Source organism: Pelodiscus sinensis, chromosome 11 (genome assembly GCF_052426305.1).
Source record: "Pelodiscus sinensis isolate ZL-2025 chromosome 11, ASM5242630v1, whole genome shotgun sequence".
NCBI lineage: Eukaryota > Metazoa > Chordata > Testudines > Trionychidae > Pelodiscus > Pelodiscus sinensis.
Genome location: NC_143062.1, coordinates 20,928,307 through 20,948,766, shown reverse-complemented (window position 1 = coordinate 20,948,766; position 20,460 = coordinate 20,928,307). Strand labels below are relative to the sequence as shown.

The window sequence follows — 20,460 nt, the reverse complement described above, 5'->3', positions numbered from 1 at the left end:
CCTCTTTTTCTCTGTTGGAGGCTGATCCCCTGCTACATCGGTTATTAGAAATTGTCATCTTGCTGCTCTGATTCTTCATCCCCTTTTCAAAATATATCAGCCAGTCTCTCCTATAATTACCGTAATATATATTTTTGGATAGTTCTTCAGGTTGGTGCTCGCTATTTCTATTGTTTTCCTAATGTTCAGTCGTCTCCTAACCTCCTATTGTGATATTTTGAACACTGCTGTAATTGCTCTACATTGTTAGATACTAGTGTGGTACACATGCTGGAAAACTAAATATTATTTTATTGTACAGTTCTAATCATCTGCAGATTTTCAGGAAGGGTGATTACATATTTGCAATGAGTTTAGAATTTTCTTATGTTACTGCTTCCTACAATAATTAGATCAGAATTGTTTGTATTCAGTCTCGGCTGTATACAGAGAAATAGTTATCTACTGATGTCTAGTCATTCTTTCCCGTCTGCCAAGATCCTGTCCATTTAATTTTATAAACACACATACAGCATCACAGTTTGGGAGGCTCCAGAAAATACTGCAATGTTACTGAGTTAAGAAGCACTTGGGAAGAAAATGTAGCTGTGCCTGCCTTAGTCGGTACATAGAAAACATGAGATTGAAACTTACCGGGATTTGTTTTAACTTTCATCCACTCTCCCTGCCTCCCCCAAGAATTAAAGGGATTGTTCAGCAGAAGGCATTCTTTCAACTAGGTGTTGAGGTGTTCAAATATAGTATGTGCACTTCTAACCCTATGAAGGTAAAATTCTTCCTGGAGTGCAGAGTTCTGCACAAGCTCTTTGGTGTGGACTGGCTGCACAGCTGGGCCTCCCTACTGCCTGTATGTTCAGATGAGGGCTCCACATAAGCCATGAGTAGGCCAGCATATAAGGGGAGCTGAAGGTGAGCCAGGGCTAGGTGGATCTGGTCATCCTAACATCACACATTGAGGGTACGTGTTTTGATTGAGGCAAATTAATTCCAATTAATACAAAGCACTGTTACTTATGAGGCTCCCCCTCACTGAATATATTAATCCAGATCTTCTTCTGAGGAACTGGCATATTTGTACTCACTGCATTTACAGCTAAAGTTGGTCCTCAAGAAAATAACTGGGAAATAGTACAAACAGTGTTGTGCTTTTTATTTAAAAAAAAAAAAATCCTCTTTTGCCAGCAGGATTTCACTTTGGCCCATAGGGAAGCAAGTGAATGGGCTAGATACAGATCGGACCTCTCTAGTCTGGCACACTCTGGACTAGCAACATCTGTGGTCCAGCGTGATTTTAATTAGCCAGATGTCTGCTTATCATGGGTGTGGCCAAGTCTCTTGCAGTCCCATAAAGTTTGTTTGCAGCCACCAGTCCTGGCTCTCAGTGTTCTGAGCTGTTGTTTAGCTCTAATTTACCCCTAAATGTCTTCTAAGACCCCAGCAAGCAGTAGAAGTGTTGGTAATGCTGCTAGATAATATTGACTTCCCGTGGTCCAGAAAATTCTATGGGTTGACACCAGTCAAGTCTTGAGGATGCCAGACTAGAGAGGTTTGACCTGTAATTAACTCTTTGTACTCAAAACCAATTATAATCATTAATGCTGACTTGGAGCCTCAGCCAACTTTAAGTCATGCAGTGTTTGGTAGATGACTGCTGTTTCCAGCAATTGCTGGTTTCATTGTGTGGCTTGGATCCTTTGATTATGTAAATTATATCCTAAGTATACTGGTTTAGTGGGTATATTTAGAACTAGAGTGAGTAATTTCTGTTCATGACATTTGGATTTTTTTCCTTTTCTCCATCCCATAATCCCACCCACTGAATTTTATTAGTTTTTAATTAATCCATTGAGACAACCAAAAGAAACCCTCAAGTCTTTCCAGACCTTCATTTACAGAGCGGAAATAACACAGAGGGCACATATCTTGAGTAAATTCTGGTTCAGCTATTACACACTGGGAAAATATTAATATTTAAAAATATTTTTTCCCTCACAGACAAAAATAAATAATACAATACTTCGCACTTCTGCTACTCTTTCCCCCCCCCCCCAAAGAATCCAAAAAGCTGTACAAACATTAATTACCAGTAATTAAACTTTTGCAACATCAACGCATAACGGATAGTTTGCTCATCATTGTACAGATAAGAAAATGATAGTAATGCGGTCAGATTTCATATCGTATTGTCAATCTAGGTTTGATTTAAATGCATCCTAGTCTGTGCTTAGTAATAAAGCATTTTGTGTACATTTATAATATATAAGGCTCTTCATCACTGTGTCATAACAGTTTTAAAGGACCGTTTCAATGGAATTATGCAGCAGAGAATCAGGCTTGCAGATTTCAAATCTTTGGTTTTAAATATGGTGAGGATTAGTTTTTGTGAAGCTTGGCACGCAGATTTACTGATCAAACAGTGGGCATAATATGCTGCTAGGGAAAACTGTTGGGTGCTGCCTCTTTACAATATGGTGCATCTCATAACCAATGTTCCCTCTAAACTTTTCCATCCACATGCAAAATACATTTTTGCACTGAGGCACGTGCGAATGTGCACCACCAACAGAAACACAAAACCTAGCTGGAGGCATATTGTGCTAATCAGTTGTGTGGTATTTGAATCTCTCTTAGGTGGCTGAACATGCACAAGCTTACAGGGGACACTGCTCAGAACCATTCTAATTAATTTGGAGTAGATCAACAGTATTTCACAATTTGCTCAGAAAATATTTATTGCATGCACTCTCAAAGATAGATTAAACAAATGATGTCTAGAGTCATGGTCCAGGAACTAGAAACCTAAATCTAAAAACTACTGCCCGTGCACCATAATTGCCTAAATAAAATACACATCAGTGAAGTGTGCTGACATTGCTTTGGGTGCTCTTACAATCAGGTATGATAGTGTTTTTATCATATGTTCTCTAGGTGGAATTTGAAGGCCTAAAACACGAAATCAAAAGGCTTGAAGAGGAAACAGAATTTCTCAATAGCCAACTGGAGGATGCCATTCGGTTGAAAGAGATATCAGAACGCCAACTCGAGGAGGCCTTAGAGACCCTGAAGACAGAGCGTGAGCAGAAGAACAACCTTCGTAAGGAGCTCTCCCATTACATGAACATCAATGACTCCATGTACACCAGCCACCTGAACATCTCTTTGGATGGACTGAAGTTCAGTGATGAAACCACAGAACCCAATAACGATGAAATCATGAATGGCTTTGAACAGAACTGCCTCAGCAAAATTAGCAATGGCAAAAATACATCCACACCCAAGAAAAATGACAGCTTCCCTCCGGGTCCAAGCCTGGTTTCGGATCTTCTGAGTGAGCTAAATATATCAGAAATCCAGAAGTTGAAACAACAGCTTGTACAGGTAAATGTCAAGATTCTAGATAATGAATCTCTGTTACACTCAGGCTAGGTTTATACTGCAGGCTTCTTGTGCAAGAACTGTTTTGCGCAAGAGTTCTTGTGCAAAAGGTCTTCCACAAGAGCGCGCCCACACTGCCACATGTCTTTGTGCAAGAGATGCGCTTTTGTGCAAGAGCATCCATGGCAGTGTGGATGCTCTCTCCTGCAAGAAAGCTCTAATGGCCATATTAGCCATAGGGGTTTCTTGCTCAAGAAATTAATGTTGCCTGTCTACACTGCTTTCTTGTGGAAGAGCTCTTGTGCAAAAGGGCTTATTACTTGTTGGGAGAGGAATAACTCTTCCGGAAGAAGCCCTGTTTTCCGACGCTGTACTGTAAATTTACTTGTGCAAGAACACGCGTCCAGTGTAGACACTCCGCACGTTTCTGCTCAAGAACAGCCATTCTTGCGCAAAAAGCCTGCAGTGCAGACATAGCCTAACAGTCTAGGATTACTTGGGGTGACCCAGTATTCTCAAAAGATCTTTTTCATTCAGCTTCAAGCACATATTAAGGATACATTCATAAAAGGGACTCAGCGTTCCCTCTAAAGCTGGCAGCAGCACAGCTTCATAGGTGATTAATCAGCCTCCCTCTGTCAAGATTAATCACCTGTGAAGCTGTGCTGCCACGCAGTTTAGCGGGAACACTGATGGGACCCCTGTAAAATACTAGAAGTGGAGCCTTTTCATCTGTCATTATGTGGCAAACTGAACATGTAATATCTCCTGCTCCCCGGAATTTAAGGATATAACTGTTCCTTTGGGGTCTTACGATCCATAGGAGCCTATGGCCAGTGTAGATTTTATATTAAAATGAACAGTTCAGCCATTCCAAAGCACCACCGTGTCACTTATTGGGGTCAGGCTGATACAAACTGGAATGGATGGTCTCTCCAGTGCACCTATGGTAAATTGAATCTGTTGTGCATTGGCAGGGTTTTTTTGGTCCATTTCAAAAGTGTTGCAATTTAAAGCAGAAAACACTTTGCTTAAATATTGCCAGTTGATCTTGTCACTTCTGTTGTCTGAAACTGAAAAAACATGAAACATGTACAAATACGTTAATATTTGTATTTTACTAGCCCTGAAAGACCTTTTTCAGGATTAAGGCTCCTTTTCTGTTAGACTCTGTTCCAAAGACGTGATCTCTCCCCAGAAGATAGACCCTTTCTCACATGCTCTGTTTTGACTTTGACATGGTCAGTCTCTCTCTCTCAAATACTTTAATTCCTGTCTAATGCAATTCATAATCTGATGAAAATTAAGTCCATTATAATTTCTTTAGATCTATGCCATGAATTATTTGCATTTCCTATATTATAAGCAAGCCGCCCAGAGTTGAAGAATATAAAAGAAGGCATACATGAGTTAGCCAAATAATTTTCTGATGTAAAAAAAAAATGGGACTTAATAAAAACTGGAGGGTAAAGCCAAGGGGGATGTTGCTTTTGACAAAATGTTTCATTTTTCCAAACTGAGAAATATCTGGGGAAATCCCTGAATTCTTCAGAAGTGTGAGAAAATACCCTCAAATTTGTATGTATATTCTTTCTCTTTGGGGTATTACTGTTTAAGTGGGCAAGTTAAATTTTCACTGAAATGGAAGAAAGTAGCACTTTTGTACCTTCCTCACAGGAAAACAAGATTAAGTGAGATGGGGGGGAGGTGAGGAAAGAGGTGAGGTGGTTCATCACTGTGTCTCATTCTACTTCCCCTCCCACAGTCCGCCCCCCACCACAGTGGAAAAAGGGGAGAAGTTTATAAAGTGAACGTCATGTTTTTACCCTCCCTGCCCCACCAAAATAAAGTTAATTTTTTTTATAGCAAAATAAACACAAGACTAGTTTCAACCAGTTCACAAGTTTCCTGAAGATTTAGTGCCCTGTGTTGCAATGTGTGGTGACAATAGTTTGATGTCTTTTATCTTTTTCTGTTGCTAAAGGGTTAATCTGGATTGACAGTGCTATGCCAAACTGCCACTATTGACTGGCTTTGCATTTTGATTGTATATTATTTTTACATTGCCTAATAGTATCCTAGGTATTTTACAAGACAACACTGGTTTCAGCCCAGCTTTGGCTGAACGGACAATGGTTTTACTAACTTCCCAAACTGTGGAAGGGGAAGGCAAAACAGGAAAGAGTGTGTTTGTTTGGGAATCCTAAATAATGCAAGAACCACCGTATGATGCAAATTAGTAATGCCAATAGGTTTTGAGACTGAGCTGAATGTAAGTGGAGTTGCCTTTTTCTCATATGATTGTACAGAATCAAGCTGCACCAATATTTACTTCCAGAAAATAAATGTCTGACTTTATGTATTTCAGATGGAAAGAGAAAAAGTTAATTTGTTATCTACACTTCAAGAGTCTCAGAAACAACTAGAGAATACCAGGGGAGCCCTTTCAGAGCAGCATGAGAAAGTTGGCAGGCTCACAGAAAACATAAATGCAATGAAAAAACTCCAAGTCAGCAAGGAACGTCAGTCTGCTCTTGACAATGAGAAGGAGCGGGATAGCCACGAAGATGGAGATTATTACGAAGTTGACATCAACGGGCCAGAGATCCTAGAATGCAAGTACAAAGTGGCTGTGGCAGAGATTGGGGACCTAAAAGATGAGCTCAAAGTCCTTAAGGTCAAATATGAAGAGTGTGCGTCCAAATACGAGGAGGAGAAGAGCAGGTATGAGACTGAAAGCCAAGCTCTTACTGAAAAGATCACCTGGTTAGAAAAATCAAATAGGCAGGATAGAGAACAGGTAGCCAGGCTGGAGAAGGAGTTGAAGAAAGTAAGCGACGTTGCTGGAGAAACACAGGGAAGTCTCAGTGTAGCTCAAGACGAGCTAGTCACGTTCAGTGAAGAACTGGCCAATTTGTATCACCACGTCTGCATGTGCAACAATGAAACTCCAAACAGGGTGATGCTGGATTATTACAAAGAAGGTAAAGGAGGACGCAGCAGCCCAGAGGGCAAAGGTCGAAGGTCACCGATCCTGCTCTCTAAAGGACTGCTATCGATAGACCTAGGAAAGGCCGAGAGTGGAAGTGGTGACAGCAGCCCATCTCCAGTGTCATCCCTCCCATCTCCAGTGTCAGATCCGCGGAAGGAGCCCATGAACATTTACAACTTGATTGCTATAATTCGCGATCAGATCAAACACCTGCAAGCGGCAGTGGACAGAACAACCGAGCTGTCCAGGCAGCGTGTTGCCACCCAAGAACTTGGGCCGGTAGTGGACAAGGACAAGGAAGTTCTCATGGAGGAAATCCTGAAGCTGAAATCCCTGCTCAGCACCAAGAGAGAACAGATAGCAACCCTGAGAACTGTACTTAAGGCCAACAAACAGGTGAGTAGGCTTTGCAAAGATGAAACCCCATGGTTTACAGAGCTACATCAGTAGTTGATGCGTGCTTACATCATAAATAAAAACATTAAAGAAGATTTGTCAGTAACGACCCTCATTGCCAACATCATTAGACTCTGCAGTCATGGGTGAGGCCTGAATTTCACTCAATGTGAATAGTGTAAGGAGGACAGAAGTTTTGTGGTGTCGTGCAGTCCAGGGAGTCAAAACTTTGGTATGGTTCTGCATTTCATTAGTTCCAGTTTAGCTGACATGATGAGAAATGGAACATGGCTTCAGTGTAGTGCACAGGGAGTATATGAATATATTCTGACATCAGGCCTGGGCAAAATATAGCCCATGGGCTGGATCCAGCCTGTAAATGCATGTTTCCCCCTCCCTCCCCCATGCAGCTGAGAAAAGCGGTTGCTGCGGTGCTCTGTTTGAACAGCTGAGAGCCCTGGGGAATGGGAGAGAGGCTTCACATGCTTCCTCTGCCCCCAGTGCAATCAGGCAGCTTGCGAAGCACCCTTCCCACCCCCCTCAGACTATAGATATTCAAATACCAGTGCGGGGGTGGGACAGGCAGGGAGTCTGCCTGAGAAGGTTGCTGGCCAGGAGTCAACAGGTAAGTCTTCCAGACAGAGCCTGCCCCTGGCACCCCAACCCTCTTCCCCCATACCCCACATAACCCAAAACCTTTGCTCATCCTCCTGCCACCATATCCCCTCCCAGATCCTGCATCCCAATCCCCTGCCCCAGGACACAACTGCCTCCTTCACCCAAACTCCTTCCCAGACCTCACACCCTCTCCTGCACCTCAGTCCCTCACAGCAAGCTCCCTTCTGCACCCAACCTCCACCCCAGATCCCACACCTCCTCCATTAATAGCATGGAAAAGTGTTCCCCTCAACCACTTTCCAAATTCTTGGAGTGCCACCACCCCATGAAAAATAATAATGCTATTGGCATCTTTTCAGAACTGGAATAATGGGGTGCTTGATGTTCAGGAATAAGTACACTGACAGCTTTCTGGGCAAGATTCAGTAGTGACCGCCTAAAACATAGTAGGCTATCTTAGTGCAACAAATCAATAATCATTGCATTCACTGACAATAAAAGGTAAAAAAATATTTTCTTATTGGAGACTTATTTTTGCTGGGCCTTTCAAAGGGATTGTAAAAAGTATCTCTCTTCTTAGATTTCACACAAAATTCAAACATTCCATGGTAATGAGACTGGTAAGAGCAAAAAACAAGCAGAAATGGAGTTTTAAATTTTGGAGACTGGATTGTGTCATTTTGATAACCATTAATAGCACAGCTGGATTAGAATACTTGTGACCAGCTGTTTCTAGTGCATCGAATGACAAATGTTTTAATTTTATTTAATCTAAAATTAAGGTGATGCAAATTCAAATTTACTTCAAAGCGTAGGTTAAGATTTGAACTCATAAATAAGACTTGTATTCATCATGTTTGTAATGTTACTGTTTGAGAAATATAATCCATCCTGAAAATAGGTGCCGTTTAGAAGCTATATGAAGTTACAGTCCCAACAACTTGCAAATCAAGATTAGGTCCTCAATTTATCCTGTTTAACTTATTGTGTCTTTGTTGGTGTTGATACGGTTTACAGTAGCATTTGACTCAACAAAGAAGTGTTGGGAATATATACACAACTAACTAAATATCCTCAAGCTGACCTCCTTGAGAGGGTGCAGCATGGTTTGAAACATTCTTTTTGTGCTCTGTCTCCAATAGGCAATTTATTTAATCTATCCAGGAAAAGATGACGAAGTTTAACATTTCAGTTCTAAGTAAATGTTTCATTGTATGAATGGAGATTAAAAACCTCTTAGCTAACCACTTTATGAAGAGTTTAATTAACTGGTACATTTTTGTTCTTCTTGGTAAACAATAGACTGCAGAGGTAGCGCTTGCCAACTTAAAAAGCAAGTATGAAAATGAGAAAGCTATGGTTACGGAGACTATGATGAAGCTGCGTAATGAACTGAAGGCTTTAAAAGAAGATGCTGCTACCTTCTCTTCTCTGAGAGCAATGTTTGCTACAAGGTAATGAACACGTAAATTCTCTTTGAGACCCCTAAACACTCCTTGTTTGTATGTGGAATAAATAGAATGTGTTAGTTACACGCAGCAGTATTGACCATACAAGGATGCCATCGTATTAGAGAGGAAAAACAAAGGCCTTTGTGTTTCTACTGTTTGAAATGTTTAATTAAAGTGACTAGCAATTACCTTTTTCTGTTGCTTAGGAGAATGACAGGGATGTAGCATGCTGCTGTAACAAATTATACTGACTCTGGAGTGGGGGTCTTTTATAATGTGAAAATTGGGACGAGAGTAACTAGCTTCAGTGACTTAAATTCAGGTTGAGAGGGGATTGTGTGTAAGAACATAAAAACGAGCATTTATTACAGAATGAAAATGCAGCTATAATTGAATCCTGCTGGTATACAGAGTAATAAGGAAAGTGCAGGCAAGCACTGAAGACTATGCATCTATATATAAATAAACTAAAGAAAAAATTATCTTAGAGCTATATAGGCTGCATTTGGCACCTGTCTCTCATGCCATTTACAAAGCTAACTGTATCAGGGTTGCATCACTTCTTGAATGTGGAATTTGTTTTTGCCTTGCTTAACTGTGCTCTGTGGTGTTCCTGGAGAACCTGCTGATACATCACACGCTGTAAAAGGTGTTAGCACGCCATTGTTGGTCTGCATGTTGCTTGCAGCTGCCTGTCTCTGATTTCCTCTCTCAAGCCTACAAAACTCGGGATCGGGGGAGTATTGGGGAAAATACACATTTTGTTTCTACATCCAGGTCTCCTTCAAAGCTAGAAGGTCAGTGAGCCGCTGACCGAAATTAGCTTGAAAGAAGCTTTATCTAACGTAGGCAGTTCCAAGTTGGTAGAGTTTTTAAAAAATCATGCAGAACTGTATGAACAATACAAAAGGGGCATGGCAGATGTTGTAAAAACCACCATTTAATGTAACCTGATAGTGAGGGTGTTTTGCTCTATTCATTTAAACCAAACCATAGGGGACGACAGGTCTTACTGTGCATCCTTATGCTAGGTACTGCTTCTACCTTTTTCTTGGCTGCTGTGAGCCATTTTTACGCTGAAAGGATTTTCGGTGCCGTCTGTCAGATAGCAACACTGTGAGGAATAATGGGAACATTTGTGAGGACTCTGCAGCTTCAGAGCACTTGAGAAGATGGCTCCAGAGCAGCAGTCACAGGGATACATCGCTCAAGCGATGACAGTGTTGGGGAAAAGTGCAGTGTTGGATAGATAGCAATGCTGTATTTCCCTGGAGTATCCTTGCATTTTGGCTTGGCACAAAGAGAAACTGGATATGGAGAAGCTTTGAGGATGACTATTTGGCCAATTGTTATCCTTACACAATGTAATGGCCAATACAGTTTTTTTTTTCTTGTATTGTTCTTGTTTATCCTTATACAGACCTGGAATGAATACAGACAGATCTTCCCATGGCTAGTAATAGATCACCGAGAAAATGGCTGGAAGCAGTAAGTGCAGGGGGGTAAGAAGGGAAACAAACAGCCTATTCCTTTTTAACTTTCCTACAAAAATGTTGTTAGGTAAAGGTAGTTGGTGCTGAGGTTTTTTTATTAAGATTTGTGTGTCACCACAATGGATTTTCCCTTCAACAGGAATTTCTCTCTCCCACTTTTGAAAACCCTCTTTCAGTCGCCCCAAAGGATTTTTCCTCTCTCTGTGTCATAGAATGAAATGCTGCAGGGGGGAGTTTTCCTTCTTCCCAGTGTACTGTCATTGGGAGCTCAACCCTAGTCTTTCACAGGTGAAGCAAAATGTATGTAACATGAGAAGATGCTTATGTAAGGAGGTAGAGAGAGAGTCTATAGTAGGGATGTAAAATCCCATTTAATCAATTAACCGATTAAGCAAGATTCCACGGACAGGGAGCCTGAGCCAGCTAGAGGAGCCCCTCAGCCCACAGGGCTGCCAGCTTCAGGCCCTGCAGGGCTGATGGCTCCTGGCGGTGGGCCTGGTTGGGCTGAAGCAGCCCTCCACCTGCGGCGTGCCATGGGCGGGGGGGAGGGGAGCTGCTCCTGGGTGCTGGTTAGCTGGTTAGTGGTAAGGGAGGTACTTCCTGGGTAACCAGTTAACTGTTCACATCCCTACTCTATATCTCCCAGCGGAGGGATGAGCTGGAGCCTGCAGCCCTAATGCTCAGTGAAGTCAATGAGAGTTCTGGATGAACAAAGAACTCAGCAATGGCTCTGGTTTCTTAACACCCTGAAGATGTGCTTGTGCAGTTGAATATCAACATTTCTGAGATCCCATTTAACCGAGGCCTTATAATGAAAGAGGAGGGAGCAGTCAGGAGTGACCCATAGAGCATAGGAGCATAGAGTGACCCATAGAAAGTAGAGGACTGCATGAATCAGCGTGCTAGTCCTTTACCTTTGAACACCTGAATTCATATGGTATCTTAAGTCACTCATAAGACTGCAATAATCCACCCATCTGAGAAATTCAGAGAATTGCACACAGATTATTTTATGTCTAAACTGAGGCTAAGTGGCAAAGTTGTACGGAACTTGCAAAATTCCTCCCTTGGCCTGATTATGCCCCTTAACTAGGTCTGTAAAGCAGTGGTCACCAACCAGTAGATCGGGATCTACCAGTAGATCTTGGGGCCTCTGATGGGTGATCCTGACTGGTCTGGCCGGGAAGCTATCAAGTGCTGGCACTTCAGTTGCTCTTCCACCCATTGTCCTGCTCTCTGCATTGGAGCTGCCCCTTGGGAACCTCCTGCTTGCTGTGCAGGGTGTGGGATGGGAGAAGAGGGGAGGTGCTGATGTCAGGGTGTCCTTCCTCCCTCCACTCCTGTACCCTGTCTCCATACAGAGAGACATGGAGGGAGCTTGGCAATGCAAATCTTTGTCACATTCTCACAGTGTGTGTGTCTCTCTGTCATTCTCACAAACACACACTCTCCTGACCCAACACGTACATGGGGAATTAGTACTGCTTGTAAAGTGGGTTGTTTTTAGCTGTTGACTGGTGTGTGCATTTCATAACTTGCATTTCTCTTATGCTTACATTTAATTCTTTGAGAAGTGAGTACTAAAATGCCTAACCTGTCATGTCCGGATGGTGGTTGTGGTCCTAGAGTTTTCTGGCATGTCCCTGCAGCCCCTGGGAGGGTCAGCATGCAGCGTCTCCATGTGCTGTCCTTGCCTGCAGATGCTGCTCCTGTGGCTCCCATTGAAGGCTGTGGGGTTGGTCCCTCTTGTGGGTGAGGGGTAGTGGATGGAGCCACTGCTATTCATGCCAGGTGCTTTTGGAGGTGGTAGGGGGTCAGGGCGGGAGGGGGCCTGCCTTGACTCTGCTGCTGGCTGTCCCACTGCTCCCATGGTTGGTGGAGCTTGAACCTGCCATCCCCACGGGAATGCCCTACCCCCTGGGCCACTCCAGAACCCACCCCACCTCCCTTCCATCAGCAGGTCCCTTGTCTCGCCTTCCTAATGCGGGAGCCAGGTGCATCCCTGGGGCAGCTGGTGTTGGCTGTCTAGCCGCTCTCGGGGGAGTGGTGGAGGAAGGGGTGGAGGGACTCAAGTTCCCAACCCTGCGCTCCCCAGGCACATACCCTATCCCCTAGGGCACTCCAGAACCCATCCCTTCTCTCTCCTTTCCTTAAGGGAGTCCCCTCCCACACTCCAAACCCCTTGGCCCAGGACCAGAGCCTGCACCCCAACTCCCTACCCCAGCCTGGTGAAAGTGAATGAGATTTGGGGAGGAAGGGAAATGGAGTGAGCAGAGTGAGGCCTCGGCGAAGGGGTGGAGCAGGGGCAAGGCCTCAAAGAAGGGGCGGGAACGAAGCCGGGCAAGGGTATTTGGGTTTGAGGTAGATCTTACATTGCACTTAAATTGAAAAAGCGCTCTTGTGGTTAAAAGGTTGGAGACCACTGTTGTAAAGGGTTAAATGGTTACCCAGTAAGCACTTACCAGAGTAACTGGTTAGCCAGTGACTGGCCTGGCTGATGCAGCCCCCCACTCGTGACATATCGCAGCAGCTGGTTAAACATGTAGTTTAAGCCATTAACTGGTAAACTGTATGTAAAATGTTAATGGGATTTTACATCCCTGCTTACTTCCCTGACTATCAAATTCACACACACTGTGAAGAGTTAAAGACACTGGGCAGAGAAAGGGGGAGGAGAACAACAACTTAGTGAAGAGTTTAATGACTGGGTTAGATATCCAGGTTCAAAGCTTCATCTCATCTACTGTGCTAGCTTCCAGTAGTGGGGACCTGTATTCCTATTGGATGCTACAGTGGATGAGATTAGTATGAATCGGAATTATCAACAGGGAACTGGACATTTTGTAGCTTATGAGGGAAGCTGAAATAATAAAAACGTGTTAATGATCTGGGGGTGAAAACAGAGGCCTCGTTTTGCTTCACAATAGGTTAATTCTACTAATTTGACCTTACTATCAACTATTTTCAATAAATAATGAAAACAAAACAGAACTTGAGATGTGGACAGCAGGGGAAGCCATGCAAAACATAGTTTAAAGAATAGCCTTTTCCATTAGATACACCTTCAGTAGCTTAATTTTAGGGTAGTAGACTCATATGAATGCTGGAATATCTCCCCGCACATAAATAAATATATGGACATACTCATTTTGTCAAGTGGCCTCATAATAGTTGAATAACAGGACATAAAAGTGCAAGCGGATTAATCTATTTAATAATCGTGTACACAAAAATGTGCACGCAATTGCCATCCATGCAAATGAGGATAAAAATATTGAGGGATAGTCAAAATCTTCCATAAGGATCTGAGAACACACTTAATTAGGGCTTTAATATTTGTTCATGAATCAGTTCATAACTATTAAATATTTTGTTGTTAATTAGCAAACTCTCCGGTAGGCGAAAGATGCAATAGGTTTTCCATTGAAAATGCCAAGAGAGAAGTCAACGGAGTTTTCTTTCAGGTTTACAGTTTCTAATAGGAACCTTTGGTGGTTCTAAATCAGAGGTGGGGAACCTCAGGCCCGGGGGCTGGATGCAGCCCCTGGCTTGTTTGGATCTAGCCAATCTTATAGATTAGCAGTTCCCTGAAGCAGCTGTTGAAAGTGTATATTTAAAAGTCATGAATCTCTGAAGAGTTTTTTATATAGAAATACACAGCCCAAGTTTACATTTTGGAATCTGGTGTATATCTTGGGGAACATCTGCACTTAGAATTCTGCAAAAGCAGATCAAGAAAATGTGTGTGCTGTGAAGAGATTCACTCTAATAGAGAAATTGTTCTTTTAAAATATACTCATAATATGGAAGTATAGTTGCACACATTGATATAAATTGTTTATTTTTGAAAACAAGTATTTCATTGCAAATGTAAAAGAAAAAATGCTCCACAAACTACTCTTATTTATTTACAAACTACCTAGTAGTTACTACTTAGCATGTTGTAAATTGGTAGCTAACTTAATAACTTGTTTTAAAATTTCAGTGTTTTAATGCATATCTTGGTGATGAGTCGAATCTCACTTTTAAAAGGGATTTAAGTGCTTCAATCCCATGCATGGAATTTAGACTCTGGAAACCCTTTTTGACAGTGAGACTTAGGTATCTAAATCCATTTGGCATTGCAGCACTGAGTGAAAGCATCTGCACCCAGAAACCTTTGAAAATCTGGGCCAAAGAGACCAACCTGATCTGTGACCCAAGATGACACAGTAAAACAGTCTGCACTGCCCCCACAGGAGCCTGACGTCTGACCCTTAGTCACACTATAACACTAAGAATAAGAAGAAAATGCCAAGATTCAGCAAAAAGACCGCAGCATTAAGGTTTACTATGTAAGGGTATAATGCATACGAAGATCAAAGCAGCTAAGGAAATAATAAGCAAGATATTATTTGAGGATGGGGAACAAATATTCCTGTAGAAGGGTGCAAATTCAACTGGAGACCTAAAAGCAAAATGAGAGACTTATCAGTTCCAAAGACAAAACATTTTCTAATGTGGTGTTTGTGTGTTTTATGGAAGAAGCTGAAACCTCAGATCAAACGAACACATTCAAACGAACACAGAAATATTCTGCCTCTTTTTCTAGCAGAAGAAAACTGACTTCAGTTCTGCAAGGAGGACAAAGTGAACAGTAACAGAAAAAAGAACATGCCATTGCAAATTCTCTGATTCAGAGCGAAGATTGCTGAATCCACAGAGCTGAGCAAGAGCCTGAAGAAAATGGTTAATATAGAATATCAGCAAATAAAATCTTACAGTGAACCTCTAGTCTATAGGGAAACTTTCTTCCCAGAATCTAAGGACAAGTGAGAATGAGATGAGAATAATTGTTTTCCCTCCAGAATAGAGATGGAACAGTAATTAAGAAATGGCATCCTGTAGAGGATAGATGACTTTGACATGCAGTGTACAAGTGCATCTAGATGTAATTAACACACACCCTAACGCTCCAGAGCTTTATAAGTAGCAGGTGAGAGGGAAGACAAACTGCAGCTAGTCAATAGGAGGAAAGATGTCATGTTAAAAAAGGACAGTGCACAGCAGGAGAATTGAGGAAGAATAGTCCTAGAATACCATCAGAATAAGGGAACCAGGCTGTGACTTCTACCACCTAAACAGTAATTTATGAAGAATGATTGTTCACCATCACAGAGAAAATATCCGACAGTCCATGTGACAATGAAATGCAGTAAATTTAAACACTGGCAGAGTGGTTACAATAACTAAGCTAATTTGGAGGATGCCCATGGGGCTGATAGAAAATGAAAGAGCTTAATGATGGAAGCTGTAAACTGAACCAGAGCACAATGAAATGTACATGCAAGAAAAATACATAACGAAATGGGCTTCATACTGGATACAACTGTTGTGGAACAAGATGTAGACTATTTCTACATTGGATAAACGCTCATTTGGAGAAGCCAGAGGGAGAAACTGATGGTGAAAACTAGGCTAGAGTAGAGTCTCATGAAGCCTGACTAAGGCTATGTCTACACTGATGTTTTTCTGAGATACCAAAGGTATCCCGGAAAAACACTGCCACATCCAGGGAATACGTCTGCTCGTCTGCTTTTTTTGGCTCTTATGAGTAAGAAGGGCTCTTCTGAAAGAAGAAGCTTTTCCTAAATTTGGCCCAGTGTAGACAGACCAAATTTCCAAAAAGCCTCTTCCTGAAAAACTATTGGAAAAGGGTACACAAATTGTGGGGCACACTTTGTGTACCTTTTTCCAATACATCAGTGTAGTGTAGACATAGCCTTAACAAGCCTTTCTCTCCACTTTCCCCAGCCAATGCTATCGTACAGCTCAGAGACAGTGAATGATTCTGTGTGAGATACCTTTTCCAGGTCTGCTACTGTGCACTGCCAATGTCCTTTGTGCAAGTAACAAGACACAGTGGCAGAAAAAAGAATTCACAATGTATTTGATAGAAATGGTGTAAAATGACACTAGTGCCTTCTTGTACTGATTTGTGTATTTATATCCGTGCATTTATCCTAGGTTTTATATTAACAGACTTGCCAAGCCCCTGGGCAAGGTGTGTGCATTGGGGGGTCAGCTCCACACCCCCAGAAGAGATGGGACCTTGGATGAAAGGGGCAGGCCTGTGGCGAGCCTCCCTAAGGCAGCCCTCAGTGCTGCCCAGAGCAATGCTGCATAGGGCTCCAGCGGCGATTTAAAGGGCCCTGACCACTGTAGTAGCAGCGGCGGCAGCCAGAGCCTTAGGCCCTTTTGAATGGCCGTGACCCTGGGTAATTGCCCTCTTTGCCCCCTTCCATCAGCAGGCCTAGTCTAGGCACTTCAGATATAAGACTGAAAAATACAATAACAATGGCCAACAGGTTCCCTCAAACTAGAATATGACCAGAGCTAGATACTCAATAATGTTCAGATATTCCCCTTGAGGGTAGCTTTATGACTAGGTTCATGACTGGGTCCAGGGAGAGCCGAGTTCAAAGACCTTCGCTTTCCCATGGGATTCTTGGCAAGTTGCATAATGACTGTGCATCCTAGTTCCTCATTTGCAGAACTAGGATGACGAGACTTCCTCACCTCACAGGAGTGTTGAAAATACTTGGCAGATGATCATATTATGTGGTCATGAGGGCATCAGAGTACACATAGAATAGAGGAAATACCAGCCTTTTGTCCATGCTCTTGGAGCTCTTTAGAACTTAAGTGGGGGCGAGGGGATTCTAAAGCCCCTTTCCTGGAGAGTGCCCTGCCAACAGCTCATCAAAACAGCAGCATTTGTAAATTAAATGTAATAACTATTTAAAAATAATCATCTGGAGAATCGCTGCTTGATATCTTCCAGGACAATTATCTCCATAATACAAAGGCCAAAATCAGATTCACACAGCTGGATCCTTCAATCCTTCCTCACTTCCAAGGAATTCAATTGGACTCTGCCACCCGGGTCTTCCTACTTCCATCCTATTGAAGGGTCATGACCAATCTTGGAAAAAATTGAATTTGCCATTAACAAAATACACAGGAAACCCCACTTCTGTATCAGGGGCGAAATTAACCCTGATGAACCATTTAATTTCCATCTAAATCATGTATGCAGAACAGAAGACCTCTGTAGCTGCTCTCTGCCACTAGCTACCTGTTAGTTACTAGGTGACACTTGCGATTTTGATTTTAACCAATGAAGGCCCTTCCTATTTGAGAAGCATTTATTACATATGATTGAGATAAGTGATCTAGAAAGCTATAAGCCCATAAGTAACTTTCCATAAATATGCAGTTAGGATGAATTTTCAATGTAAGATGTCCAGGAGATCACAGGGAGGAAAAGAAAAATCAGAGTCAAGCTTTCCAGTAGGTATTTGAATTGGTTTGATCTCTACTCCCAAGATGTATAAATCTGGGGTCTTTTTCCTTTTTTACCTGACTTTTTTTATTCATGTATTTTTTTTTTTAAATTCATTGGAAAGAATGCCTCACTTACATGGATCTGCCAAGCATATGTGCTACTGATGTGTGGTGCAACATGGGCAGACCACTCAAGATTATGAAGCAACTTGATAAAATATTTCAGACCTTGGATTGGGATGAAGGCCATGACCCTGCTGTTGGATCCATACAAACTCATGTGCAGAGGCTTACTGACACAGGTCATGACTGGGCTTCAACTTGTTTATTACCTTTAACTAAGGTGCATAACTCATTGCTAATTTAGAGACCAGTGAGCCCCTTCACTGACATCAGAGTGGATGAGACAGCTGCAGTTCAATTAGATTGGGTTTTTCCTTTCTTTTTCTATTTGTTTTCTTTGCTATGCACTTGTATGTCAAGGCGGCATAGGGCATTGGGATATGGATCTTTGTGTATGTGTTAATCTAAATGAAGTGAGTTGAGAGTCCAGCACCTTTCAGCACTGCAAATGAAGGCTAACTTCTATAGCCCATCATAGAGAGAAATTCCATCAAGTCCAGTGGGAGTTTGGTGTGAGAAAAGATCACAAAATTTGGCCTTATGTGAAAGAAAATTTGTAAATTAGAGTTGGTGCGTCTAAAATAGGGGTGGGCAAGAGGCAGTCAGCAGGCCAGATTTGGCCCGCCATGCCACCGGATCCAGCCCGCGGCCACCTCCCCAGAATCCGTAGGTAAAAAGCAGCTCACACTGTGCTCTGGAGGCTGGAAGGGAGGAGGGAGCCTTTGTGTGGTGCCCCACCTCCCAGCAAAATCTCTCCGCTTTTATTGGCCAGTTTATGGCCAATAGGAGCTGAGAAATTTTTCTGGGGGTAGGAGTGGTGTGTGAAGCCTCCCTTCCTTTCCCCCCTCTCCCATGCCCAGAGCAAAGCCACATGATGCAGCCAGCCCAGGAGCCTAGGACTGCAGCAGCCAGCCTGCCTCAGGTTCCTGTAGGGCAGGGGTGTCCAAACTTTTTTCAAAGAGGGCCAGATTTGATGAAGTGAACATGCGTGAGGGCCGACCATTTTGCCTGACATTCTTTGAACCATTAAAATTAAATGCAAATTAACTATTTTATGCAAAGTTTATTGCAAACGGCAAACGACATAACACCAACTATACATGTTGTGTCCAAATATATTTATAACTGATTTAGACCAACTGACATTAACTGAGATTTTACAATGTATTCATCTCAATTGAAAAAAAAACTTGCCTACACTAATGTGAAGGGTGAAACTGAGATCTGGACTGCAGTACATAGGCTAGGTCTGGTTCAAAGGCAGTGGTTTTGATGCGCAAAATGTCACGCAGGTGAGAGTCACTTAGTCTTGTCCTCACGCGGTTCTTGTTAAAGTTCATAGCAGAGAATGTCTTCTCACACATATATGTTGAGCCAAACAAGCTCAGCATTTTCTTAGCCAATGTTCGAATCTCTTGAAACCGGCTCTTATCCAGTTGGCGGTAAAAGTTCACAAGAGAGAGCTGTTGGTGACGACTGTGTAACTCGCTGTCACAATGCAGCTCAATGAGCTCGAGCTGCAGCTGATCTGGAGCATCCTCGGGGTCAACAGAGAATGGAGAGGAGAAAAGGCTGATCTCCTTTTCAATAGCTGCAAAGTCCTGAAAGCGCCATTTAAACTCCCCAGCCAGAGATGCAATGTCGGCTGCATACCTGCTCGTTTGTGCACTGATATTGTCCTGTGGAAAACTGTTCATTATTTCCTGCAACGCTGAAAAATTTATGGTATTGGGCTGTGTTTGTGACAACTGCCTTATGAAAAGTTGCAGCTTTGTCCCAAAGGCTTTGAGGTGTGAATAAAGCTGGTTCACCGCTGCATCTTTCCCCTGAAGACTCGTGTTCAGTACATTCAGATGCTTTGTTATGTCAACTAGAAACCCCAAATCAGCCAGCCAAATAGGATCAGATAGTTCTCGCATTGGTTGTCCCTTTGTTTCCAAGAATTCTCCGATTTCCTTTCTGAGAGAGTAGAAACGCTGCAGTGCAGACCCCCGACTGAGCCATCTTACATCGTTGTGATATAAAACATCTTCGTATTCAGCCTGGATGTCCAGTAGAAACTGTTTAAACTGGCGGTGGCACAGGGCTTTAGAGCGAATAAAATTAATAGTCTTTAGCACCGGTTTCATAACATGATCATATTTGAGATGTTTAGCACAGAGAACTTGTTGATGAATGATACAATGGAGTTTAATAGCTTTGCCTCCTTCTTCGATCACCTTGTTACAGATTAGGGTTGATAATCCACTTCGTTCACCAACCATGGCAGGTGCCCCATCAGTAATAATCCCAGTAACTTTGTTCCAAGGCAGTTTCATGTCATCTATGGCGGAACTAACAGAAACAAATAAATCTTTTCCTCTTGTTTGGTCCGTAAGGCTCTGGAGGTCAAGTAGCTCTTTAGTCACATTCATTTCATCGTCCACCCCTCTCATAAAAATCAGCAACTGAGCTGTGTCAGATAGGTCCGTGCTTTCATCACAGGCTATTGAAAAGAAGTCAAAATCCACTCCTTTGGATGTCAACTGTCTCTTAATATCTGATGAAATCTCTTCAATTCTCCGTGCTACAGTGTTACGAGCCAGGCAAATGTTGGCAAACTCTTGCTTCTTCTCGGGACAGATATTCTCAACCATTTTCATAACGCATTCTTTGATAAAGTCACCCTCAGCAAAAGTTTTGCAAT

At 42.5% G+C, this 20,460-nt stretch overlaps 1 protein-coding gene across 3 annotated transcripts in view; it reads left to right on the top strand.

The window, feature by feature from the left end:
- The window catches only part of BICD2 (BICD cargo adaptor 2), a 151,785-nt gene that overhangs the window by 117,943 nt on the left and 13,382 nt on the right, over positions 1–20,460 (top strand). For all 3 annotated transcript variants that reach the window (XM_006129722.5, XM_006129723.5, XM_006129728.5), the window contains exons 4-6: positions 2,929–3,378; positions 5,744–6,763; positions 8,684–8,835. In XM_006129722.5, the coding sequence (XP_006129784.2) occupies positions 2,929–3,378; positions 5,744–6,763; positions 8,684–8,835 (1,622 nt within the window). The remainder of the gene's footprint in view (positions 1–2,928; positions 3,379–5,743; positions 6,764–8,683; positions 8,836–20,460) is intronic.